At 42.8% G+C, this 21931-nt stretch overlaps 1 protein-coding gene across 1 annotated transcript in view; it reads right to left on the bottom strand.

Moving 5' to 3' along the window:
- Window positions 1-1074: 1074 nt before the first annotated feature.
- Window positions 1075-21931, bottom strand: part of tsc1b (TSC complex subunit 1b) — a 31873-nt gene continuing 11016 nt past the window's right edge. Inside the window, exons 6-22 of the mRNA XM_083983370.1 lie at window positions 21710-21864; window positions 20674-20747; window positions 20388-20566; window positions 19561-19679; window positions 16177-16342; window positions 15934-16058; window positions 15350-15443; window positions 14404-14511; window positions 12953-13595; window positions 11341-11384; window positions 8955-9121; window positions 8106-8288; window positions 7898-8008; window positions 5966-6088; window positions 4478-4665; window positions 4037-4210; window positions 1075-3444 (exon numbers count right to left, since the gene is read on the bottom strand). Of these exons, the coding sequence (XP_083839496.1) occupies window positions 2709-3444; window positions 4037-4210; window positions 4478-4665; window positions 5966-6088; window positions 7898-8008; window positions 8106-8288; window positions 8955-9121; window positions 11341-11384; window positions 12953-13595; window positions 14404-14511; window positions 15350-15443; window positions 15934-16058; window positions 16177-16342; window positions 19561-19679; window positions 20388-20566; window positions 20674-20747; window positions 21710-21864 (3389 nt within the window). The 3' untranslated portion in view covers window positions 1075-2708. The remainder of the gene's footprint in view (window positions 3445-4036; window positions 4211-4477; window positions 4666-5965; window positions 6089-7897; window positions 8009-8105; window positions 8289-8954; window positions 9122-11340; window positions 11385-12952; window positions 13596-14403; window positions 14512-15349; window positions 15444-15933; window positions 16059-16176; window positions 16343-19560; window positions 19680-20387; window positions 20567-20673; window positions 20748-21709; window positions 21865-21931) is intronic.

Genomic DNA, 21931 nt, shown 5'->3' with positions numbered 1-21931 from the left:
CTCACCTGTGTGAGAATAGTTTGAGAATTTGGGAAACGCTTACCGGTATTCACTTTTACCCACAGCCTTGGTTAAAAAAGGAGCCAGAAGACAGTCAGCTAATCTGGTTTTAGCTCAAAGTAAAACGGGCCACAGTGAAACAGACGAGACGCCCCAAACCTGAATGACGCAGTCAGCGCGAGACCCCAGGAAGGTATACAACCTTCCTAGCTCTAAACGACGCTAAGCTAAACGTTTCCTGGCAGAAGAGTTATCTTGATAAATGTTGCACACAAAACTAAATGCACAAGTTAGCTAGGCCTATATATTTCTGACCTTGTTTGTATAACCAGATGTGAATTATATCTTGTAAGTTCATCTAATAAAAACAGGGGGGAAAGACAAAATCAATTATTCTAATAAAAATATTTGATAAAAAATCAAATAAAGCCTCAACTTAAATTATTTAATTTAGAAATAAATAAGGTGTAAACAAGTGGACAGACAACACACCCATTGTCTACATCTACTGCCTCATTCGTTTTCTCGTCAATACTTAAAATGTATTTTGGTTGCTTTTATAATTTTCTTACTACCGTGTAGTCTTTGTAGTAGGACCCTACAGAACTCAGATGAAGAAAACTTGCACAACTAATTGCTCGGCTGATTAGTTGCTTAATGTGTCATGTTGCCTCATCAGAAAAATTAGACCAACCTGAACTATAAATCCCATAGATATTGGCTAACAATAATACAAGATAAAGTAGCAAATGAATGTGAATGTCTTGCTCCAAAAAGACAAATCATCAGAAAACAAAACAAAAAAACAGATTAATTTTCCATCAAACAAGTCTTATCTCAATTATTGTTTTGGCTTTAGGGCTCATATGTGACGTATCCAGGAGGGAGTTAGATCACAGCGCTGAAGGGAGAATGGACAAATGTCTGAAAATGTTAAATCCCCAAAACAAACTAAACAAAATTATCTTAATGAGAAAATATCTTGATGCTGATTTCCTCAGCGGCATAAACCATATTGGGTCGTTTAGATTCAACGGCAAAAATAAAGAGCAAAACTCAAGAATTGTAGTGCAAAACATTGAAGACGATCTTTATTGTTCACAGTTAAACACAAGCCACTGCTTTAAGAACTTCCTTTTTTGCCATTTTGTCCCAGATTCTCCAGCTCCGGTCAGAGTCCTGGTTTCGTCAGTTTGTGCTGATTGTACCTTCTGTCTTGGTTTGCTGTAGTTACTACGGTTGGCATTTAAAGTGGATTGTTGAACATGCTTTAGATAGCGAGGCAGAAGGAAATGACAGCAGGAGTTCCCGGTGGACAACAGGATTTAAATGACTTTCAAAAGCAGTTTACTTCTAATGCTTAAGAAGAAAGGAGGATACTCCGCATTTATCAGACCTCCAGGGAGGAAAACCTATTGGACATGTTAGATTTTCCAGATCATATGTAACAGCTGAACACAGTCTGAGTTACCACACTTCTGTTTAGATATTTGAACTCAGGGAAACCAAAAATGTTTTTCATGGCACTTCCAAAAATGGCCAGCTGGGTAGTCTTCAACAAAGAAATGTTGATCTTTGCAGCTTGGGCTTGTGTCATTTGCCAGGTCTGTTTCGAATTTAGCTCATGTGCTTGTGAGCACGCTTAATGGCTGAAGTAAAAAGTACAGGTACAACAGAAATGTGGAATTCATAAAAATGCATAAAATTTGATCAGTTCTTAAATTCCATACATTTCCCTCGTAGCATCTTTACTGAAATATATGAGAATCAACATGACTCCATAACCTACGTTCTCGCACACTCGCACAACCAAAACACATTCATCCTTTGACATTATGGACAAAAACTCGAGGGAGTTTTGTATGGAAATGTAAACTCCTCCAAATCAGTCCAGCAACAACAACAAGGTCACGATCCAAAGGTTTCCCCCGGAACAACCTAAACATCTCTACGTACTGATCGCTTCCATCGCTCTGATGTAACACTTGCTCAACATGAACCCCCCCCCCCAAAAAAAAAATTCAGTTCTAGAGCACGCCTAACAGATGACCAAGATTCATGTAATATCTCCTACTCTCCTGGTGTTTCGTGTCTGATTTTACTTGAGATGGTGTCTTTTAAATTTTTAAAGGCTCCGTTCACTTGAGCCACGTGGCATCGACCACAGCAGGTGATTTAGGTTTTATTTGCCCAATTTTGGAGATTCTGCCTCGAGCGGTTTCTGCCTCTGCCAAACTATAATAGAGGTGAACGTATCTTTATTTGCGGTCCTCACAGCTTTTTTAACAATGACATGAAATTTTGAACAGCAACTTGTCTTTCCAAAACAATGTCCCTATCGCTCGGGATGACCCACAGGCCTTGTTGTGAACTTTTGTGAACCAAAGGCGCCATTTCTGCAGTAGCAAATATTGTTACAGTGACTGTTCACCATGAGGTCTGGGGATGATCCAAAAAACAAAACAAACAAAACAAAAAACAAACAGGTTCTGTTTGTGGAATGAATCAGTGAAATAAATAATAATAAAAAGGAAAAAAAAAAGAAAGAAATAAAGAAAGAAAAGGGAAAATCCTGTTGTCCACTCTGAGGAATGGAACAAATAACACTGAATTTCCAATGAGTTGCTGACATGTTACTCTTTTGCTGATTTGTAGCTTTTCTCCATCATTATACTTCAGTCCCTCTGGCCCAGCTCAGTCCTGTGTCTCTAACTGTGCTCGTGATGTGTTTCATTATAGTCCATGATCGTTAGATGCTGCTGCCGGGGGCGACCTGACCCTGCCGGACCCCGTCCACCTGGCCCCGCTCCTGCCTTCCTGCGGGGGCTTTCCTGGCTCGAGGCCCGCTGCTTGGGCTCCTTGGTGGGCACAGTGAGAGGAGTGGCAGGGGCTGGGGCTGGTGCAGGAGCAGGAGCAGGGACTGGGGTTGGAGCTGGAGCTGGAGCTGGGGCGGGGGCAGGGGCAAGGGCAGGGGTTGGAGTTGGAATGGGAGAGGGTGAAGGGCTGACGGGAGCGATATAAGGTGGGCAGGGCGGCTCCACGCACAGCTCAGTCTTCAGGCCATGGGCGAGCCCGGAAAGGCGCGGCGGTGGTGGTTGCTCCTCGTCGCACTGGCTCTCGCTCTTGTTGCGGAACAGCTCGCGCGCCCTCATGCCCAGGAAGCTCTTGGCGCTGGGGTAGGAGCCCACGGTGAGCGGCGCGTCGGCGGGGGGCAGGGGTGCGAGCGGGTTGATGTGGGGACAGGACAGGGAGGGCTCCACCAGCAGAGGCGGGGCCAGGTCCTGGCTGCCGTTGATGGAGTTGGCCGTCGACTTGGAAGAGTTGCTCGCCTTTGGTTGCCCTGGCGATAAAGTGCTGCCGTTGCCCCGAGGGGAGTCGCGCGGTGGTCTACTGGCCGCCTCCTCGTTGGTGTGAGTTTTACTTGGTCCATCTGGCACCATGACACTGTGGGGATCAAATCGTTCACATGTAAACAACGGTAATCATATCAAATCATTTTAATGACATGCTCCAGTGGTCGTATCAAAGATAGATAATGTGGCAAGATGCATCACTAAATGTGCACCCAGGATAATCATTAATGTAAACAAATATAACCGTGTAAAACAACTTTAAACAACGCTACTTATTAACTAAATGCAAATGTCCTATGCAAACTTTGTTCACCATTGTAGTTTAGGGTTACCATGCTAGCATTAGCTCCTAGATTAAAGACACAGGAGAGTTGAGGCCGATGGGAATGTCATTATTCTTGGCTGTAAATTGTAGTTCATAGCAAATAACATACAACTTGCGCTGTATGTGGCCCCTGAACTAAAATGAGTTTGACACCCCTGCCCCTAGAGCCACCACACTAGCATCACTATTATATTATAATGTAAATACTGATAATACAATTACTAGAAATACAATTACTGGACTCCTAACAAGAAAATCGACCTAGCTGGAACTTTATAGTCATCAGTTGATTACATGTGATACAAAATGCAAAACAGACAAGAGTTAACACTTTAACTGGGTGTGCTGTGAGCCTGACCTGGAGTCAGCAGGAGTGTGTGTGTCAGCTCTGCCCCCTGGTGGTGAGCTGGCGGCGGTGCTGGCTGGAGTCTCCATCTCCACTCTGCTGTAGAGCTGCAGGAGTTCGGTCTGCAGCAGCTGAGTGATTCTCCTCTGAGCCTGATACCTGCTGTCTGAGGCCTGCATCTCTGCCCTGAACACAAAGACAAAGAGGGGACGGAGAAAACAAGAGAAGGCACGGCTGAGTGACGGATTAGCACGGAATCGGGTGACCGGCTTCACAGGATATTTGTACCAGCTTGCATCAAAAAAATAGACACAGTTATGAAATGTTTGATCTACCTAGACAGTTCATTCATGTCCTGCGTATTTACAGTGGTTACAATCTTACTGTGATGCAAAACAAACTCTGTGTACAACAGACATCAAAGTGTTTGATATGTGATGGCACGGCACTCACTTTGCTTGACATTTTACATCCTCCAGGAACTTCTTCTGCTCAGCGATGAGGTGTTCCTTCTTGGAGAGCTGCGTCTCCAGCTCAGAGACTCTCTGCTGCCCTGCCTCCAGTTTCTGACCCTGAGCTAGCAGACTCTGCCTCAGCACCTCCACCTCTTTCCCATAAGACATCCGCAGCATCTGAGCCTCCTGCGTGAGAGGTCAAAGAGCAGGATGGAACAAGAAAAGTTAAAGACACAAATAATGATAATTATTTAAAACATGGCTGTTTATTAACCAACTGTACAAACAAGGCAGTTGGTGTTGAAGCCTGCATGTATATTTTTCCTTTGGGAACAGTGCACAAGTGTGTTCACAAGTATTTGTGACTCAAATTTCATCTTGTCCTGTTGTTGAAATGTGACTGAAATGTAGGATCTTCTGTTTTAATTGAAGAGGTTTAACAAAAACCATCTCATTCATCATTTAGGCGTTGCAGCCATTTTTACACAGTCCCTCCGTGTTCAGAAGCTCAAGAGTAATTTATCTTTCTTAAGCAGGTCACGCCTGTTCCCTTGTTATTTTATGACAAATTGGGACAATAAAAGGCCTAAAGGTGTTTCATTTAGTGTCGCAGTGACCACGGCCTTTGAACACCGACCACCAAAATCTAATCTCTTCATGCTCGAGTCCAAGCGAGTGTTTGTGCCAAAACTGAAGAAATTAAATATTATGTTCACGAGAGTGGGGAAACACAACGCCTCGAGTCACAGCTGTTGTCGGCCCAGAGGCATAAAAAACATCTGCTACGTTTGTGTGTCATTCATCATGATATAAACATTACAGTACAGATATGATACTGATAACTGATATTAGATTATTCAACTCTGGGGGACTTAAAGGGATAGTTCAACATTTTGGCAAATTGGCCCATTGTCATAATCCCTATAGTTTTAGGAGTAGGTTTGTTACCTTTAATTGACAGTGCAAGCTGTTTTTAGAACGGCACAACTTGTCCATCAGAGCGTTTTGTGGAGTTGTTGGATTGTGTATTTGATGAGTTTGATTAGGGAAACCAAGAAATCCCATTAGCCTCCGTAGCGTAGCTTTGAGAAGCTTGCGGCTCTGCTCCGCCGTTCCAAAAATAGCTTGCACCAACAATTAAAAGGTAACGAACCTACTCCTAAAACTAAAGGGATTATGGCAATGGGCCAATTTGCCAAAATGTTGAACTATCCCTTTCAGAGGATGATTTTCTTTCAATAACATCTAATTCCATGTAAGTGCATCCTCATACTGCAGCTTAAAGCTAGCTTTCCGTCACAACCCCATCGACCAGAGCTGATGTTACAGTGAAGCTTAAGAAAACACTTTAGTGGGACCGTTTTGATTTGACATCAAACAAACCCAATTAGTGTCCCTTTTTCACCTCGGTACGGCGTCTCTGCAGCTCTCAGCATCTGTCTCACACACATACACACACACACACACACACTTCGTTCCACTGTACCTTTGTATTATCGGTGCCTGTGTGGTGCAACTCCTGCATGGACAGCTTATGCGCCTCCCCGAGGAGCAGCAGCTGCTTGTTCAGGAAGCTCATCTGCTGCTGGGTGCTCTCACTGTTGCTGAGCTGAAGGACACACGAGACAAACAATGAGGATGGAGGACAAAACACCAATCACACTACAAACAAAACCTGTCTTAGCATATTTGGGAAGAAAGTGAAAACGCATAAAAACTCTCACTGAAACAATTAAAGATTCAACAAGTTGCTAGAAAAGAGTTCAGTGTATTTATTATTATTCTAAGATGTGAATTTTGTCCAAACTAATTCTAGTTTGTACTTTGTAGTCAAATCTATAAAAAAAATATTACACTTTACAAATATTCCCTGACTTGACGTCATATAGAATTCAGCCATAAAATGCATTTAATCTTGTTTGGCTTTGGTGAATGAGGACCTTCAGTCGACCGTGCGGATGCTGTCTGATTTGAAATGCCCTTTTCCTGAATCAAGAGCTCCTTGTTTGTCTGGATTTCACTTCAGTCTGGGTCAGAGGAGGGAGACAGACCTCAGACAAACCCCACGGGGCAGAAAAACACCCAGAACCCCCACGTCGCTGACCCAGAAATAGAGAGGGAGCGACAACATCTCCAAGGCAACCGAGCCCTGGTCTGCAGAGAGGTGACAGGACGAGGACGGGGGCATGTGCCGTTGAAAATACCCCCACGTCTGACCCAACGAAAACCCAACCCGTCTGCTCGCCGTCCTGCACATTTTAGATATTTAGAGACAAGAATGTCTTAAAATTTTAGATTTGAAATTTCACACCGGATGAGCCAGAAGAGCCGAGCCCAAACTATCCTAATGATACGGAAACACAGCGATAGAGCAACGGTTTGTTAGGAGGTTTCAGATTCCAGATAAGGAGCTGAACACGTCACTAAGACAATGAAACACAGAAGTGTAGACGACAGCCGTCTTTTTGGCAGCAGACAGGAAATCTCAGGTGAGGTGTTACTGTCCAGGGCAGATACACCATCAATCCAATTCAGCTCAGTCAAGAGACTTGATACGCTGATAGTCTGCTAAAGCTGCATCAACATTTTGTTTACAATCTGATTTTCTTTAATTTATAGACATTTATAAAAACTACTGCTACTATCAGTGCAGTGTGAGTTCACAACGATGAATACACCAGTGAGAAGAAGAACTGAGAATATCAGGTCAAAATAGATATTTCCAACAGGCAATAGTATTTTTTTTTTTTAAATAACCGTGTACACGGAGCCCCTTCCAGACAGGCACCCTACTGTGTGAACGTGCAAATTTTTCATGTTGGCCTCGTATCTGAAATGGATCCCAAATGTCTTGTTCCTCTCTTTAAAAAAAAAAAAAACACACACACACACAGATATAACATTTTAAATCTTAATTATTGTGTCAAGTTCCGGGGGAAAGAAAATCCCTTCACAGTTTGATGCAAAATAAATGATAAAATAAGATGTAAATAATTATCAGAGCAGCTCTTCCTCCCTATATTCTCATTTGAAACATGAACATCTGGCAAAACAGCGAGTGAGAAAACAGGAATTCAATGGGAGTTCACAATAAGACAAATTCTGAAATTAATTATGACACATATCGAATTCATGAATATTTAGAGAGACAAAAGACACCTCTGCCTTTTCCTTTATCCATTTCTTTTAAAATATTTACTTCCTTTCAAAGGTTTTTTTGTGTGTGATTGGCCCAATGCTTTTTTTTTTTCAATTTATATGAAGCACTTTGAATTGCCTTTTTTCCTGAAAGGTGCTGTAGAGACATAACTGACTTCACCTTTGTCCTAAACTAAATCTAAACAGATGAAGCCAGCTGTTCAGTCTAATGAAGTCTGACAGGATATTTTCAGTTATATTCTGAAAGCTCCTTCTTTACCTTGATGGTCATCTGGTTGAGGAGGTGACCAGTGTGGCAGACCTTGTTGTTGGACCTCTGAAGCTCCGCCTCTAGTTCATCCATCTTTTTCTGACACTCCTGTAATTTACTCTGGACACACACACACACACACACAACGGATTCAGATTAAATAAATGTATCTTACACTATTCAGTGTGTGTGTGTTTGACTGAGTGCGTGTGTGCACCTGGAGCTCCTGGTTCTTGGTGTAGTAGTCGTCTCTGCCCTGCTGCAGCTGTCTGATCTGACTGTGCAGCCTGGTCACCACTGTCTCCCGGTCATCCCACAGCTGCCGGTACCGCTGCTGCTCCACCTGCAGACTCTCCCTCAGAGATAAGATGTCCACACTCTGCAGGTTCAGCTGGTCCTTCTGGAAACACACACACACACACACACATGCAAAAGTTCAGTACAAAGTGTACAGGAGCTTCTTAATGTCTCTATGTTCTAAGGTACTTAGTTTGTGCCTCTTTTTTTTCTGAGATCATGTATGGACACACACAGAGGCACATTTCTTTCCCCAAAACTCAATCAGTGCTCAACATTTCTGAAATGTTTGCAGAATATTTTCAGCTGATTGCTGCATGAATGTACCAGTGTTCCTCAGCCTTGTTTGTGTTTCATTCTTGGAGACAAAACAGCCTTCATGGCTCCTTTGCAACCATCACTTGTTGAAAACACGGTCTGCCTGAGTTGCCGTCAGCCGCAAACAAAACATCTGCAGTTACATTTTCAGTGTTACGTGCTATAGGGAAGAAAACCCGACAGATTTGACAGCTTGAGTTATGAAACGCTGGAAACATTTCAGTGATCATTGGAAATCTCTGAAGGATTTAGACGTGTTTTCTCCTCTCAGTGTTGTTCGAGATATGAAGAGAGAAAAAAAACATGTCTCTGGTTACATGACTGTCATTCTGATTGTTCTGCGGTGCTGCCTCTCAATACTAAGAACCTATGATGCCTCTTTTGTCCGTTTTAAAATCAAAAGGTGCTTAAAAAGGGGCTAATCTGTGATAATGAGCTCATGCAAACTCGCCATGGCGTTGTTCTGCTCCTCCAGCGCGGTGGCGTTGATGATGCGTCGGAGGAGGCGTCGGTTGCGGACGGCGTGCTGCTCCCTCTTGTAGCGCTCGTACAGCAGCTGGTTGTGCAGCAGGAGCAGCTGGCTGCGCAGCGTGTGAAGCTCGTCCAGCGGAGCCGAGCCTGGGGAGGCCGGGATAATAATCATGTAATTAACACCGTCACACACCTCACACACATGCACGGCGCGCCATTATAAAAAACAGACTAATTCATTTCTAGTGTGGAAAACCAGAACAGCGCTTTTAATACAGTTCAACATTTTGGCGAATTCGCCATAATCCCTATAGTCATAGGGGTAGGTTCTTTACCTTCAATTGTCGGTACAAGCTATTTTTAGAACGGCAGAGCAGAGCCGTGAGCTGCTCAGAGCTACGCTACGGAGGCTTCTTGGTTTCCCTCATCAAACTCATCAAATACACAATCCAACAACTCCAAAACTCTCTCGTGGAGAAGTTGTGACCTGCACATTCACCACGCTATGAAACAATAACGTATAAGTTTGTACGTTACGACACACGAAGCAAATACTCGGAACTACATGTGCTTTTGAAGCAGCCGTGTCTGGAATGTAGTTCCGGCTACGCATTTGCCTCAAAAACAACTCCGTCTAGTAATGTTACATTATTATTTCATAGTGTGGTGAATGTGCAGGTCAAAACTTGTCCACGAGAGCGTTTTGGACTTGTTGGATTGTGTATTTGATGAGTTTGATGAGGGACAGGGGACAATGTACCGTTCACCGAGCAGCTTGCATCTCTGCCCCACGGATCTCAAAACAACATGCACCGATAATTAAGGCGAATTTGCCAAAATGTTGAACTATCCCATTAAAATCCAACACAAAGTGCTTTCAGTAATAAAAACTATACCACCCACATACAACATGAAAGTAAACATGGTATATTTAAAAGCAGGGACTGAACTGAACTGAACTGAGGAAACGCTATTATCATGGTGATAACTTATGGGGAAACACTGGTGGTCTTACAAAATGAGGTGTAAAAAGAGAATAAATAGAGCTGGGACAAATTAAGGTAAAACCACAAGTATAAGATCTGATTTTGCTGAGCCTGAAACACTGACAGAGTTCAGGTATTAATATGAATTTATGTCTACTAGATGATGAAAGATATGTCTACTAAATTAGAAACAATGCAAAGAGAAAATAAACTTCCTACAACTTTTCAAAACCATCTTCAAGTGTCTTTTAAATAAGTAAAAAAGAAAAAAATATCAAATTTCTACATCAATCAGGGTCTGCAATAATACAGCTTTGTTGACAGACACTCGGCCATGAGCCGAATGGTTAGGGTGCATACCATGTGGTTGCATGAGCTCTGAGCAAGTCCCAGTTGTCAAAACAGGATGGTTTGGTATCAATAGTGAAACCAAGGAACTGTGATAGTATTAGTACTGAAAGCTTGAAATGATGCACAGCCACGTAAAATGTTGAATTCAGATGAAGTGACCGGCACTGTGCAGGATCACAGTTTCAGCTCCCATGTCTGTTTTTGATTTATCCTGGTTACGGCCTCTTGGCGGCTACACAGCTGCGCTACTTAATATCCTGATGACACTTAAAGATGGAAATGATTGATCCAGAACCACTTGACAAGATTTTATTACATCTTTGATTTGAATAGAAGTGTTGTGGTCGTAACAAATACAAACTCTTAAGTCTTTGAAGCTGCTTAAAGGACCCGGTGACTCACACTCTACAGATGTTTAAAATGTGAAAAAGCAGCGCAGCTTAACAAGAGATGAAAAACAGAAAACATTTCACTGTCCACCCTAACTCTGACTCTTCCCTTTGAAATGTGAACAAGCGAAGCTGTGTTACACCGAGAGAGAAGATTTGGGAGAAATTTCTCTCTGGAGAATTTGATCAGTCAGTCGTCCGTAAGCGGTGACAGGAGTTTTGTTGTACATGCTATCGATAATACGGGGGTGGATGATTAAATTCCAGAGTTGTAATTACGAGTTGGCAAAGACTTTTAACAAAGTCACAGTGTTTCTATTTTGTTGGGAACTGCAGCCGGAGAAAATCAGATTCCTGCTCTGGGTGACTGGGTGCATACGGAGAGGTGAATAAAAAAAAAAGGGAGAAGAAACCTCTAAACAGCCAACTTCTGAATTTCTGAGTTGATCATGTTCTGCGTGACTGTGGGAACTTTGAGAGTTTTGATAAATCCCTGTCCGCCTTGGTAACATTTAAACATGCTGTTCATGTCTCAAGAGCTCGTGATGAATCACTAGTCATGCCTAAATAATGCTCCGTCTGCAGTCTTTATAATGGCTCCTTTTATCAGTGCGCAGCAGTGTTGTGGTGAGTGCTTTACCTCCAAAGTGCGTCCAGTCAGCTGACTTACTTGGCAAAGGTAATCTGGAAAGGGAGAGAATGAAAAGCTGTTTGTGAGAAGCAGCTCTCTGGGATATTAAACTGTTCTTATGTGATTTCTCGGCTGTAAAAATCAGAACTACACACCACAATCACAGAGGTTTGTCATGGACAGCACAGTTGTTAAGTTACACTGAAAAACACAACCTGGCTAAAAGGACAGACCGACATACATGCTACTACTGTGACACATCCCCTGTGTTTAAAACATGAGTTTATAACATAAAAGATGAAAATTATAGCTATATAACTATATTTAGCTATAAACTATATTAGCTTATAGCTAAATCTGGCATAATATATGTACTGAGCAGCATTGTCATTGTTAAATAAACTAACTAAATAAATAAATAAATAAACATAATAATCAAGATAACCATCTACAAAATATAAAGATGTAGCACTTTTGGAAACACCAAAGGCCTAAAAGAATTAAAAAATGATCATCTATTTCATTAAAATACATAGGGCATGGCTCTTTGGTCTACATGACTGGCAAATTCAATTTTCCAAAATCTGACATGGCTTTAAATCTAGCTGAGATGATTTCAGGTTTGACGTTTTAGGAAATGTGGTCATTTGTTGTTGTTTTTTGTTCACGTAAGCTCAAGAATTAAATACCACTTCATATAAATATTAAATATCAATCCACTGCTGGCAAACACTTTGCATTTAGACCGGCAGCAGGTGGAAGCAGCTAGCCTGGCTATGCAACAAAAACAAAATCCATCTACCATCTTAAGCCTGTTTAATCCACATAAAAGCCAAAATGTAGAACCTTTTTTTTTTTTTTTTAAATAATGGTAAATATATATTTAAAAAAAAAGAATGTAAAGCTTATGGGATATTGTCCTGGCTCTGACGAAATGTGGGAGTGATGAGCGAGTGAAGCGAGCGAGGCCAGACTGTTCTGGGCCCAGCACTGTTAACTTTGCTGACACTGTCTCTGCTGTTGTATTATTGGCTTAAAAGACCAGCTCCCTGTGTCTGTTTGCCTGTGTGTGTGGAAAGGAGGGGGTGGCAGCTCCTGAACAATGTCATACTTGTTCTCAACTGGGTGTTTCCTTTGGGCCACAGTAACAGACTGGAAACAATCCAAGCAGACTGTGCAGAGTGAAACAGCACATCAAAACACTCCTAAGTTTCTTGTGTGATCAACACCAGCTTCACACCGACAACACACTCAGAGAACTGGAGAGAAAATAAGTCTGTGGTGGCTGCTGTGTTGATTTCTAAACAGGTGTTTTTGGAGAGCTTATACAACCTGTCAAACATACAAATAATTGCTGTTGCTGTTTTAGAGTTTTATTTAGTGTGTTCTTTTCTTTTTATGATTTTTAAAGTGTTCATTAATTTATCATTATTATCATTATCATCATTATGTAATTACTACATTCTAGCCATTTAAATTCCTAATGCAGGATTGCTGGTTTGATAAAGAGACATTTACAGCAGATGGTGAAAAACAGGCTCCTCCTTAGTCGAGGTGCCAGTAAAAGCTAGAAAAACAAACCTATGCGGTGTGGAGCTAAATCGGCATCCGGCCCTCTCACCTCTTGAGAACTTTATCGTGGGTGTCGCTCCCCTGCTGAACAAGGCGATCCAGCACCTCCAGTGGTGAAGCCGACACGACCCCTTCCTCCTCCCCGTCCTCCAGGCCCTCCTCTCGCTGCAGCAGCCTCTCCATCGCCGCCTTGTGCACCGCCTCCGACGTCTTCTGCCCCACGAAGAGCGAGGCGGCCCGGGGCAGGGCCAGGTCGAAGAACGACTCGTAGGGCACCGGGGCCGGGGTCTTGCTGCACGGGCTGGGGAAGAACATCCCCAGCTTCCCCACGTCGTCGTCCGGGGCCGAGGGGCTGCGGTGCAGGTGGTGGTCGATGGGAGTGAAACCGGACTGGAAGGACCAGGGCTGCTCCAGGCCGAGGGCCGAACCCCTGCTGTCCCCTCCCGCTCCTCCCGCTCCTCTTTCGCTGCCCACCCCGCTGGTGCTCGCCGTGTTCTCCGCCTTGTCCGGCGTCGACACCACGTGGTGGGTGTCCCGGACGGGGCCGGGCTGGGCGTTGGAGAGGGTCTTGTCTTGCGTCTGACAGCCGGTCAGGGTCTCGGTGGTGTGATAGAACGGGGAGTCGAAGCCCCGCAGGCTCGGCAGCTCCTGCGTGTCTTCTGTGATCTTGAGCAGCTCCTCTGTGATGGCAGCTGCAGCAGAAAACAACACATTGAGGATGGTGATGGAGCTGAACCTGGGTGTACACACCGGTGTGTTCTGAATGTCAATGTCTGCTCCTCGCAACGGGAGCCAACCGACAGACAGAATAAGTGAGGTTTAAGGCTTCTGTTTTTTTTTTCCCCTCCAGAGAACAGAAAATTTTTAACTACAAGCAGGTAGCTTTAGCAACAGAGCTTATGCCATTTGGCAGATGCTTTTCTCCAAAGTGGTTTCACAGCACTGTTGGGTGTATTTAGTTTTAGTGCCGGTAGTGGCTCAAGTGGGATTTAAACCAACACCTGTGTGAAGCTAGTTAAATACACAGGGATAGGAGCAGGGATGTGTGAGCATCCCGAGCATTTAGTCGAGTCCAAGAGCTCAGGCTCATTTAAGTTAACAGGAGAATCAGTTTCCAATACAAAACCGTTTTTGGTTCAGCCAAAACAAACTCTGTACTGACTGAAATTTGCATGTGTTGTTCATAAAGTATGATATTTTTCTGTCTATCGCTATTTAATGTGTTTAATAAATACCAGTGAGGTGTGATTTGATTTAAAGGGATCACACAAGGACATTTTTATACAAAGTCACTCAAGTTTCACAATACTAATATTTGAGTTGTCTTTGGATTGTAAGATTTTGTTCTTTGAATATAAATTTTAAGGAAAAAAAAGCTTGTTTGGCCAATTTGGTATTAGTGTTTGTTTTTTCATTTTATTTTTTTTTTATTTTTAAAAAAAGGACATCAACAGAGTGACTGTATCCGTTTCTATGGAATACACTGAAGTCGATACTCACCCTCCTCCTTCTCTTTCTCTGTTCTCAACTGAAGCTCCAGCTCCTGTTTCTTCATGTACACCGACAGCTCTGTCAAAGTCATGGACACATTCTCAGCAGCTCCTGCATCTGATGGGGGAATGTAAAGATCACAGGTGTCAGGGTGACGCCAACAAGCCGTCTTCAAAAAAAGGCATAAACATTAAAACGACAAATGCACCTCTGTTTGTGGATATTTTTGAGGAGGTGATTTGCACCTCATTAGGATTAGGACGGTGATCCCACATGATGAATCAAGGATCATCAAAGACAGGTCTTCCAGCCTGACATCTGTCAGGCCAAATCCAAATTATACTCAGTCTTATCCAGGTTGGTAGGCACCCAGATCTTCTTTGTGTCAACGTGTCTCCTGCCCTTTTTACGTGAAAATGAGTGCATCTGAGCAGAATTGACTCCTATTACACCAGCCGTGTTTGTCTGAGGTGACACGCACAGCTGCAAGGACCCGTTGTGGGAGGCGCTCTGTGTCGGAGCACCCGCCTGAGACGCTTTGATCAGTGATTGGGTGTTTTTGAAACTTTATTCCGGTGCTGCAGCTCACTCTTTCATCCCCAAGTGCGATGCAGCGGTAATGTGACTGGTTTGACAGCACAGTGCTGGACAGGTGACAGGTCTTGTATTCGCCGTGCGCTCTGAGCTATGTCACTACAGGAAAAAGGCCAACAGCTATACATTAACAGGTCTTGTGTCAGCTGGAGGTAATATAATAAATACTCATCTCTATTTGACACGAGCCATTTGACCCACGTTAGCATGTTAGCAGGTCTTTGAAGATGATTTGACCAGTATGAATTGTGAAACTTGTGAAAATTCATTGATTCATTCATCAATTAGCTCTTATAGATGCAATGTTCACCTGTCACATTTAATCTGATAAACAGCAGTAATGTGCCTCATCTTGACTAACCTCGGTTTGTTGTTACTTCCCCACTCTTCTCCGTGTCTTTCACTGGCTCCTGTCTCACCAAAGAAGGTTTACTGCTCTCTCCTTGTCGACGATCCTGAAAAGTCACATAGTTAATTTTGAATTATGGATAAGAGTCGGTTTCTTTGTGCAAAACCACCAAAACACAACTTAAGGATCATTTGATGACTGTCTGAGGTTTAGATTTTTGTTCATAATGAGTAACCCAAAAAAGAAAGTCTGACTGCTGAGAATCAGTAACATGAGTGTCTCTTTTCTGCTATTCATTTACTACTGAGGAAAAAAAATGAAAGACAGCATTTGGAAAATCAATTTGCCTCCTACTGTTAAGAAAATGAGTTTTCAAGATGACTCAAACTAGATACTTTGCCTTCATGTTTGTTTGATTGTTCCTGATTAAGAAACATACGAGCAACAGGATCCAATGAGGCTTTTGTGAGGTTTGAGAAAAAATACACAATGGTGATAAATAATGAACTGATCTTTTGCAGTTCTGTAAAACTATTTCAAAAAGTCTGTTTGTGGAGTTCAGTATAATACAAAAATAAAATCTACAAAGTGTATACCTTCCTTGGTGGTGGACTGGACTGGACTGTGTTAGCTGGTAAGGAGATTATAGGGAAGTCATCTGATAGGGTGGGAGGAGGGGAGGAGGTGGCTGGAGTGCTGGAGGCAGGCGTTCCTTTCCCTCCTGCTCAGATCAAATCAACAGCAAAAGAAATTCCAGGGTGTCACTAAGGTACAGCTTAAATAAACACCACAGCACACCGATGCCCCGGTTACATATTTTCCGATGATGTAAGCCGTACCTGATGTGCAGTGGAAGCGGCTGGGAAGGTGTGAGGCACTGTGGGAGAGCTCTAAGTTGGGCGACATGCCCCTGGAGGAAGGGGGCGTGGCCATGCCACACAACGAGGAGGGGCTCCACAGAGGGTCCTTCCCACCGCAGGAAGAGTTGTGTTCACAGGTGGAGTTCTGCAAAGAAAAAGACCAAAACAGCACAAACTATCACAGATCTGACACAAATCTTCAAGTCTGATAGATTTCCCCTTCGAGGAACAGTATGACACTTGGGATAGTTAGTTTTCCACTGTTTCTAGTAATTATGCAACACTAAACTACTTGTCTGCTTGACTGTAATTTTGCTGTTCTGTACGAGTCTGTATGGGGGCACATGGTCATCAATCTCAACCTGGGAAACACATTTAATCAGTGTTCACGTGTCCTTGAAAAGTGAATCCTCCAAAAACTTCACTGATATATTTTTAAAAGCTGGAAGTATTTTTTGTAATTTCTGCCTATTTTAAAACATTTCTGTTTAATAAGTCTTATTATTTTAATCCACTATATGCAGGCCCAGGTGTAGTTAAAGGGTTAGTTCAACATTTTGGCCCATAATCACCATAGTCTACGCAGTTGTTTTCGAATAAAATGCAGAGACTGCTTGCCGAAAAAACTGCCCCCCCACAGGAACACGCATCAGCGGTTTTGTATGAATTTACTTCGAAAACAACTCTGTCTCGTCACGTTCCGTTATTATCTCTCTGTCCACCAGAGCGTTTTGGAGTTGTTGGATTGTGTATTGATGAGTTTGATGAGGGAAACCAAGAAATCCCATGAGCCTCCGTAGCGTAGCTCTGAGCAGCTCGCGGCTCTGCTCCGCCGTTCTAAAAATAGCTTGCACCAACAATTAAAGGTAACGAGCCTACTCCTAAAACTATAGGGATTATGGCAATGGGCCAATTTGCCAAAATGTTGAACTATCCCTTTAAAAGGATTCCATTGTTTAATGATGGACAAAGACCATTTCTGCTGAAAACACATATATAGGAGTTGGGTTGGACTCGCTCCTACTGGAGATTACCAGGAGCTCACCGTTCAACCACAGATCCAGATTTAAGATCACATTTTCCCCCTTTTGACATTGTTGAATTGAGTTATTTGTTTGCGAATTGTGACTAACCAAAGTGGAGCAGGTGGAGGTTCAGCGTTTTGATGTCAGTGAACATGAACATGTTGGCAGCTAAAACGATCAAACATGTCTCCTTCTCCGACTGCTGAGCCAGAAAAATAGCTGAATGAGTTGTTTTTGTCTTTACGGTGCAAGAAGCAAGTCAACAACTCAAACTGTGTTTCAAATGGTGCTGCTCCCATGTTTTTTTTTTCCAGATTTCCCGTCTGTCTGGGTCACAGACACAAATCCTCAGACAGACCCCAGGGGGCAGAAAAACACCCAGACCCCTCCCCTCGTGTGGCTGGTCCAATAATAGAAAGAGAGAGAGAGATGGCATCTCCCAGGCAACCGGCCCTCGGGAGAGGCTACAGAGAGGTGGCAGGGTGAGGACGGGGGGCATGCGTCGTGGTTCCTGAAGCTTGACCAGACTGCCTGCCTGCTGACGCTGATGACTCAAAGACTGACTGTCACTTTCTCTCCGTGTCCCACAGAGCGAGGCGGGCAGCGGCTGCTCTAATTGAGGGCTTTGTGCAGCGTCAACATGACTGTTGTTGAGGGAAACTGTGACGTTTGGTCTGCTTTGTAATTGATAGAGAATATCACTTAGTTCCACAGAAACGGTTCATTGATTCACAAGTGGGCGCAGAGTCGAGCCGGAGAGAGAGTCGACATCTTTTAAAGGTTGGCTAGGAATAATAAACGGCAAACTATTGCACTGCTGTACTGGACGGCTCCGATAATATGGTATTTTCCGAAGTTAGCGCTGTAATGTAATATTAGTTAGGAATTAGACCAGTCAGAGAATCCTCTGTGTTGTCGACTCCTCTGGCAGAAAAGCGTTGGCAGGGACGGTAGTGAGCACTTCACGTGGTTTGTTTCTATGGGTTATGGTTACCAATATGTTGACAATACAGTACCAGTCAAAAGTTTGGACACACTTTCTCATTCAATGGTCTTTCTTTATTTTTATTACCATCTACAGGGCCGTTGCTAGGAATTATTATCATGTTTTATTTACTTTGTTTTGATGCTAATGCAGCATTACTATCAGTACTAGTCAAGGTCATATGCAGAATAATTCAGTCATAGTAAGATTAGACTACTGGGGTTTTTTTGTGGGCCCTACTGGGCGCTGGGTCCCTAGAATTACCATCACCTTTCTCCCCTATGCAACGGCCCTGATTCTATCTACATTGTAGATTCATACTAATGACATCAAAACTATCGGAACGCATATGGAATTATACAGTATAATAAACCCAAAAGTGTTAATCAAAAACAAAAGTCTTATCTGTCACCTGACCTAAACCCAATTGAGATGGCTTGGGACGAGTTGGACCGCAGAGTGAAGGCAAAAAAAAAAAGCCAACAAATGCTCAGCACCTCTGGGAACTCCTTAAAGGCTGTTGGAAAACCGTTTCCGGTGACGATCTCATGAAGCTGGTGATAGAATCAAAAGTGTGCAAAAAGCTCCAATCAAAGCAAAAGGTGGCTACTTTGAAAAATCCGATATACAAAACATACTCTTCTTTGTTTAACACCTAGTAAAAGTTAAATTAAAATAAAGAAATAAAACACTGAATGAGAAGGTGTGTCCAAACCTTTGACTAGTAGTGTATCACCACCACTGCTGTTTAATAGAAACTCCATTACTTATTTGTTTGAGGTTTCTTCACCATCAGCGCTCCAGCTCTGGGATGGACTGACGACGCCAGAGGAGGCTTCTCCTCCGTTTTCTTGGTTACCAGGATGATGAATCACGCCCACGCTCCGATTGGTTGCCTGAAAAAAGGTGCTTGTAGTGACGACACCAGTGTCTTTCTGAAGAGGCAGGGGCTCTTAAAAAGACTGTGGGTGCAGCGCTTTGTTTGTTTGCTTGCTTCGCATACACTTCCGCCCACAAGTGGAAAAAAAAACACTACAGGGAACACTAACTGTGACTCAGCAATATTTTGGAATAAGACCAGATCAGAGAATGCTGTGTGACTTGCATCTGTTCGGAAAAAGTGAGGAGTGAGAGGGTCAAACGAACATGTCAGAGGAGATTTTGTACTCTCTGTTATTTGAAGAATCAAATTGTCCTGATTCCATCTAGAGAGGGGAAAATCCACAACAGCCATCAGCAACCAGCTTATCAACACGGTGTTCTGGTTTCATCCTCTGATCATAAGTTACTTACCAGTCCTGTGCATTCAACCGGGATTCTGAAAGTGTTTGACCAGATTATGGATGATCTTACCTGGCGTCTGGTGGTCTGTGGGCTGCGGTAGGAGGACTGTGTCCCTGAGAAGGGGGGCAAGGACAGAGGCGGGGGTAGCGGCTGCCGTGGAGTTGAGAATGGGGTCGAAGAGGAGCTTCCTGTTGTCAAGAAGATAAACAGTCTGATCAATTCTCAAATGGACGTAACCTTTGCTCTTTCTCTGCTATTTTGGACACAACTGCTCAGTGTTTGTCCTTTAAAACCGCTGTCGGAAGACACAACGTTTGACATGAGAAGATGAATTATCTTTTAACAGTATCATTGCTGTTGTAAAAACAAAATGGTCAAAAGATATTCTTAAACAATAAGTATGATTTTTTTAAGGTAAATAGTGGAGATTAGATGATGCAGGAAGATTTTTCAAACACATTTAAGATAATTACATGATGAGACCATTAAAACATGTCAACTTTGCCACAGAGTTTGAATAAAAAATATGAATGGCAATAGTGAATTTTCATATAATTTGTCCATCAATGTAAATTGTCAGAAACACAAACAGTTTCTCATGATTAAACATGATGATAAAACTGTAACTTCCTGTTGTAAAATAACACACGTGATCACAGTCTGTTTCCTGCTGTAGCTTGCTGACCATGTTGAGGAAAGAACTGACTGATAAAAATATAAACAGCTCACTCCCTCAGTGTATGTGTTGGCCATGAAGAGACGCCATGATCAACAATGTTGACTATAAAAATAGTTAAATGTTATTATTCAGTTTTCAGTTTTCAGTATTATCATCCTTAAAAATGCAGTGCTGTTCCAGCTCCTTCAGGTTTCATATGTGTGAGGTGTTTTCTGACCGTAGCTGCTGTGGAGGTCTGTGTAGGGGCTGGAAGTGCAGTCTTGTGGTCGCATGTGGACTTGGGGGTAGAAGTTCTCAGGCATGGTGGCGTAGCCCTCCTCACAGGAGGCCTCCTTGGGGTCTAGAGACACTTTGGCACATTCGATGACGATATCATGGATTTCATATTTTTTCCACCTACGGCAGATGACGGCAGCATTAGTCACAGTGATGCAGCAGACCTTGGGGAGAAGATTAAACATTCAAATTGCTTTCTTGTTGGAGAAAATGAGTTTGCTACTTGCCTTGTGGGATCAAGTTCATGGTCTTTTGTTCCTGTCACCAGTTCAGGGTGTATACGAACGTGTTCAAGCATCGGCTGGACGGGAGAATGGACACAGAGTTTATGTTAGGATCATACGATCTGACAAACGTTACTGAAGATCAGCGCAACATAGAAATATCCACACTGCTGCTAAACCTAATCTCAAACTCAAATGAAAAAGCCTCCCCACCAGGAACCTCCTCAACTGATATGAAGGAATGGAATTGAATAATTTTCCAACTTAAAGGGATATTTCAACATTTTGGCAAATTCCTATTGCCATAATCTTTAGTTGTCGGTGCAAGCTGTTTTGAAATCCGCAGGGCAGACGTGAGCTCTGCCCGGGCTTTCCCTCATCAAACTCATCAAATACACAATCCAACATCTCCAAAACGCTCTCATGGACAAGTTGGGACCTGCACATTCACCACGCTATGAAATATTAATGGAACGTTACGAGACAAGAGACAGTTGTTTTTGAGGTATAAATACGTAACCAGAACTACATTCCCGACACAGCTGCTCGATTTATCAAAAAGACAAAGTCCCTTAAGGTGACATGAAAACCTAATAAAGTAGCCTAAAAATATACTGAAAAAACACTCAGATAAAAGCTAATTACCTTAATAGGGTTACTTCATATAATTAACTTATATAAGATGGTATACTGGCAATCTCTTATCTTTTTAGCACTGTAGCTAACTAGCCTCCCTGTTAGCTGACAGACAGGGCCTTTTACAGATGACAAGATTTACCACTCTAAATGCAGATGTTATTTTCAGAGCTTTTGTATTTTCTTTTGATTCATTTTCAACAACCTGTTTTTTTAACTGATGTGAATGAAGTAGTGTACCAAATCAAATTTTCCACCTAATCCATCAACTGAACCGTAGCTCTCTGGTGTAGCCATAAAAGAAAAACAATGTTCTAGCGAACATTTGTTTTTACAGTTTATCATACAATTCCCTTGAAATAAACTGCAATATGTATTTCAGCTGGTCACCACTGATCCTCACCTTCACTACCTCCTCAAATGTTTCCATGTTCTCCTTCATGCTGTAGTGGGATCGTAGGTAGGACACAAAGTTGCATGGGTACATGCCGTAGAGGCGGTGGAAGAGTGAATAGACACTGGCGTGCAGGTGGATTAGATACACTTCCAAAACGTGACCTGAATGTGTGGGGTAAAAAAGCGAGTGAGATTCTGCTCTAAATTCACTCTATATTCAATAATTAAA

Source organism: Trachurus trachurus, assembly GCF_905171665.1.
Source record: "Trachurus trachurus genome assembly, chromosome: 12".
In the NCBI taxonomy this organism is placed as follows: domain Eukaryota; kingdom Metazoa; phylum Chordata; class Actinopteri; order Carangiformes; family Carangidae; genus Trachurus; species Trachurus trachurus.
The sequence above is the reverse complement of the archived record's forward strand: the minus strand, read 5'-3'. Positions and strand labels throughout refer to the sequence as shown.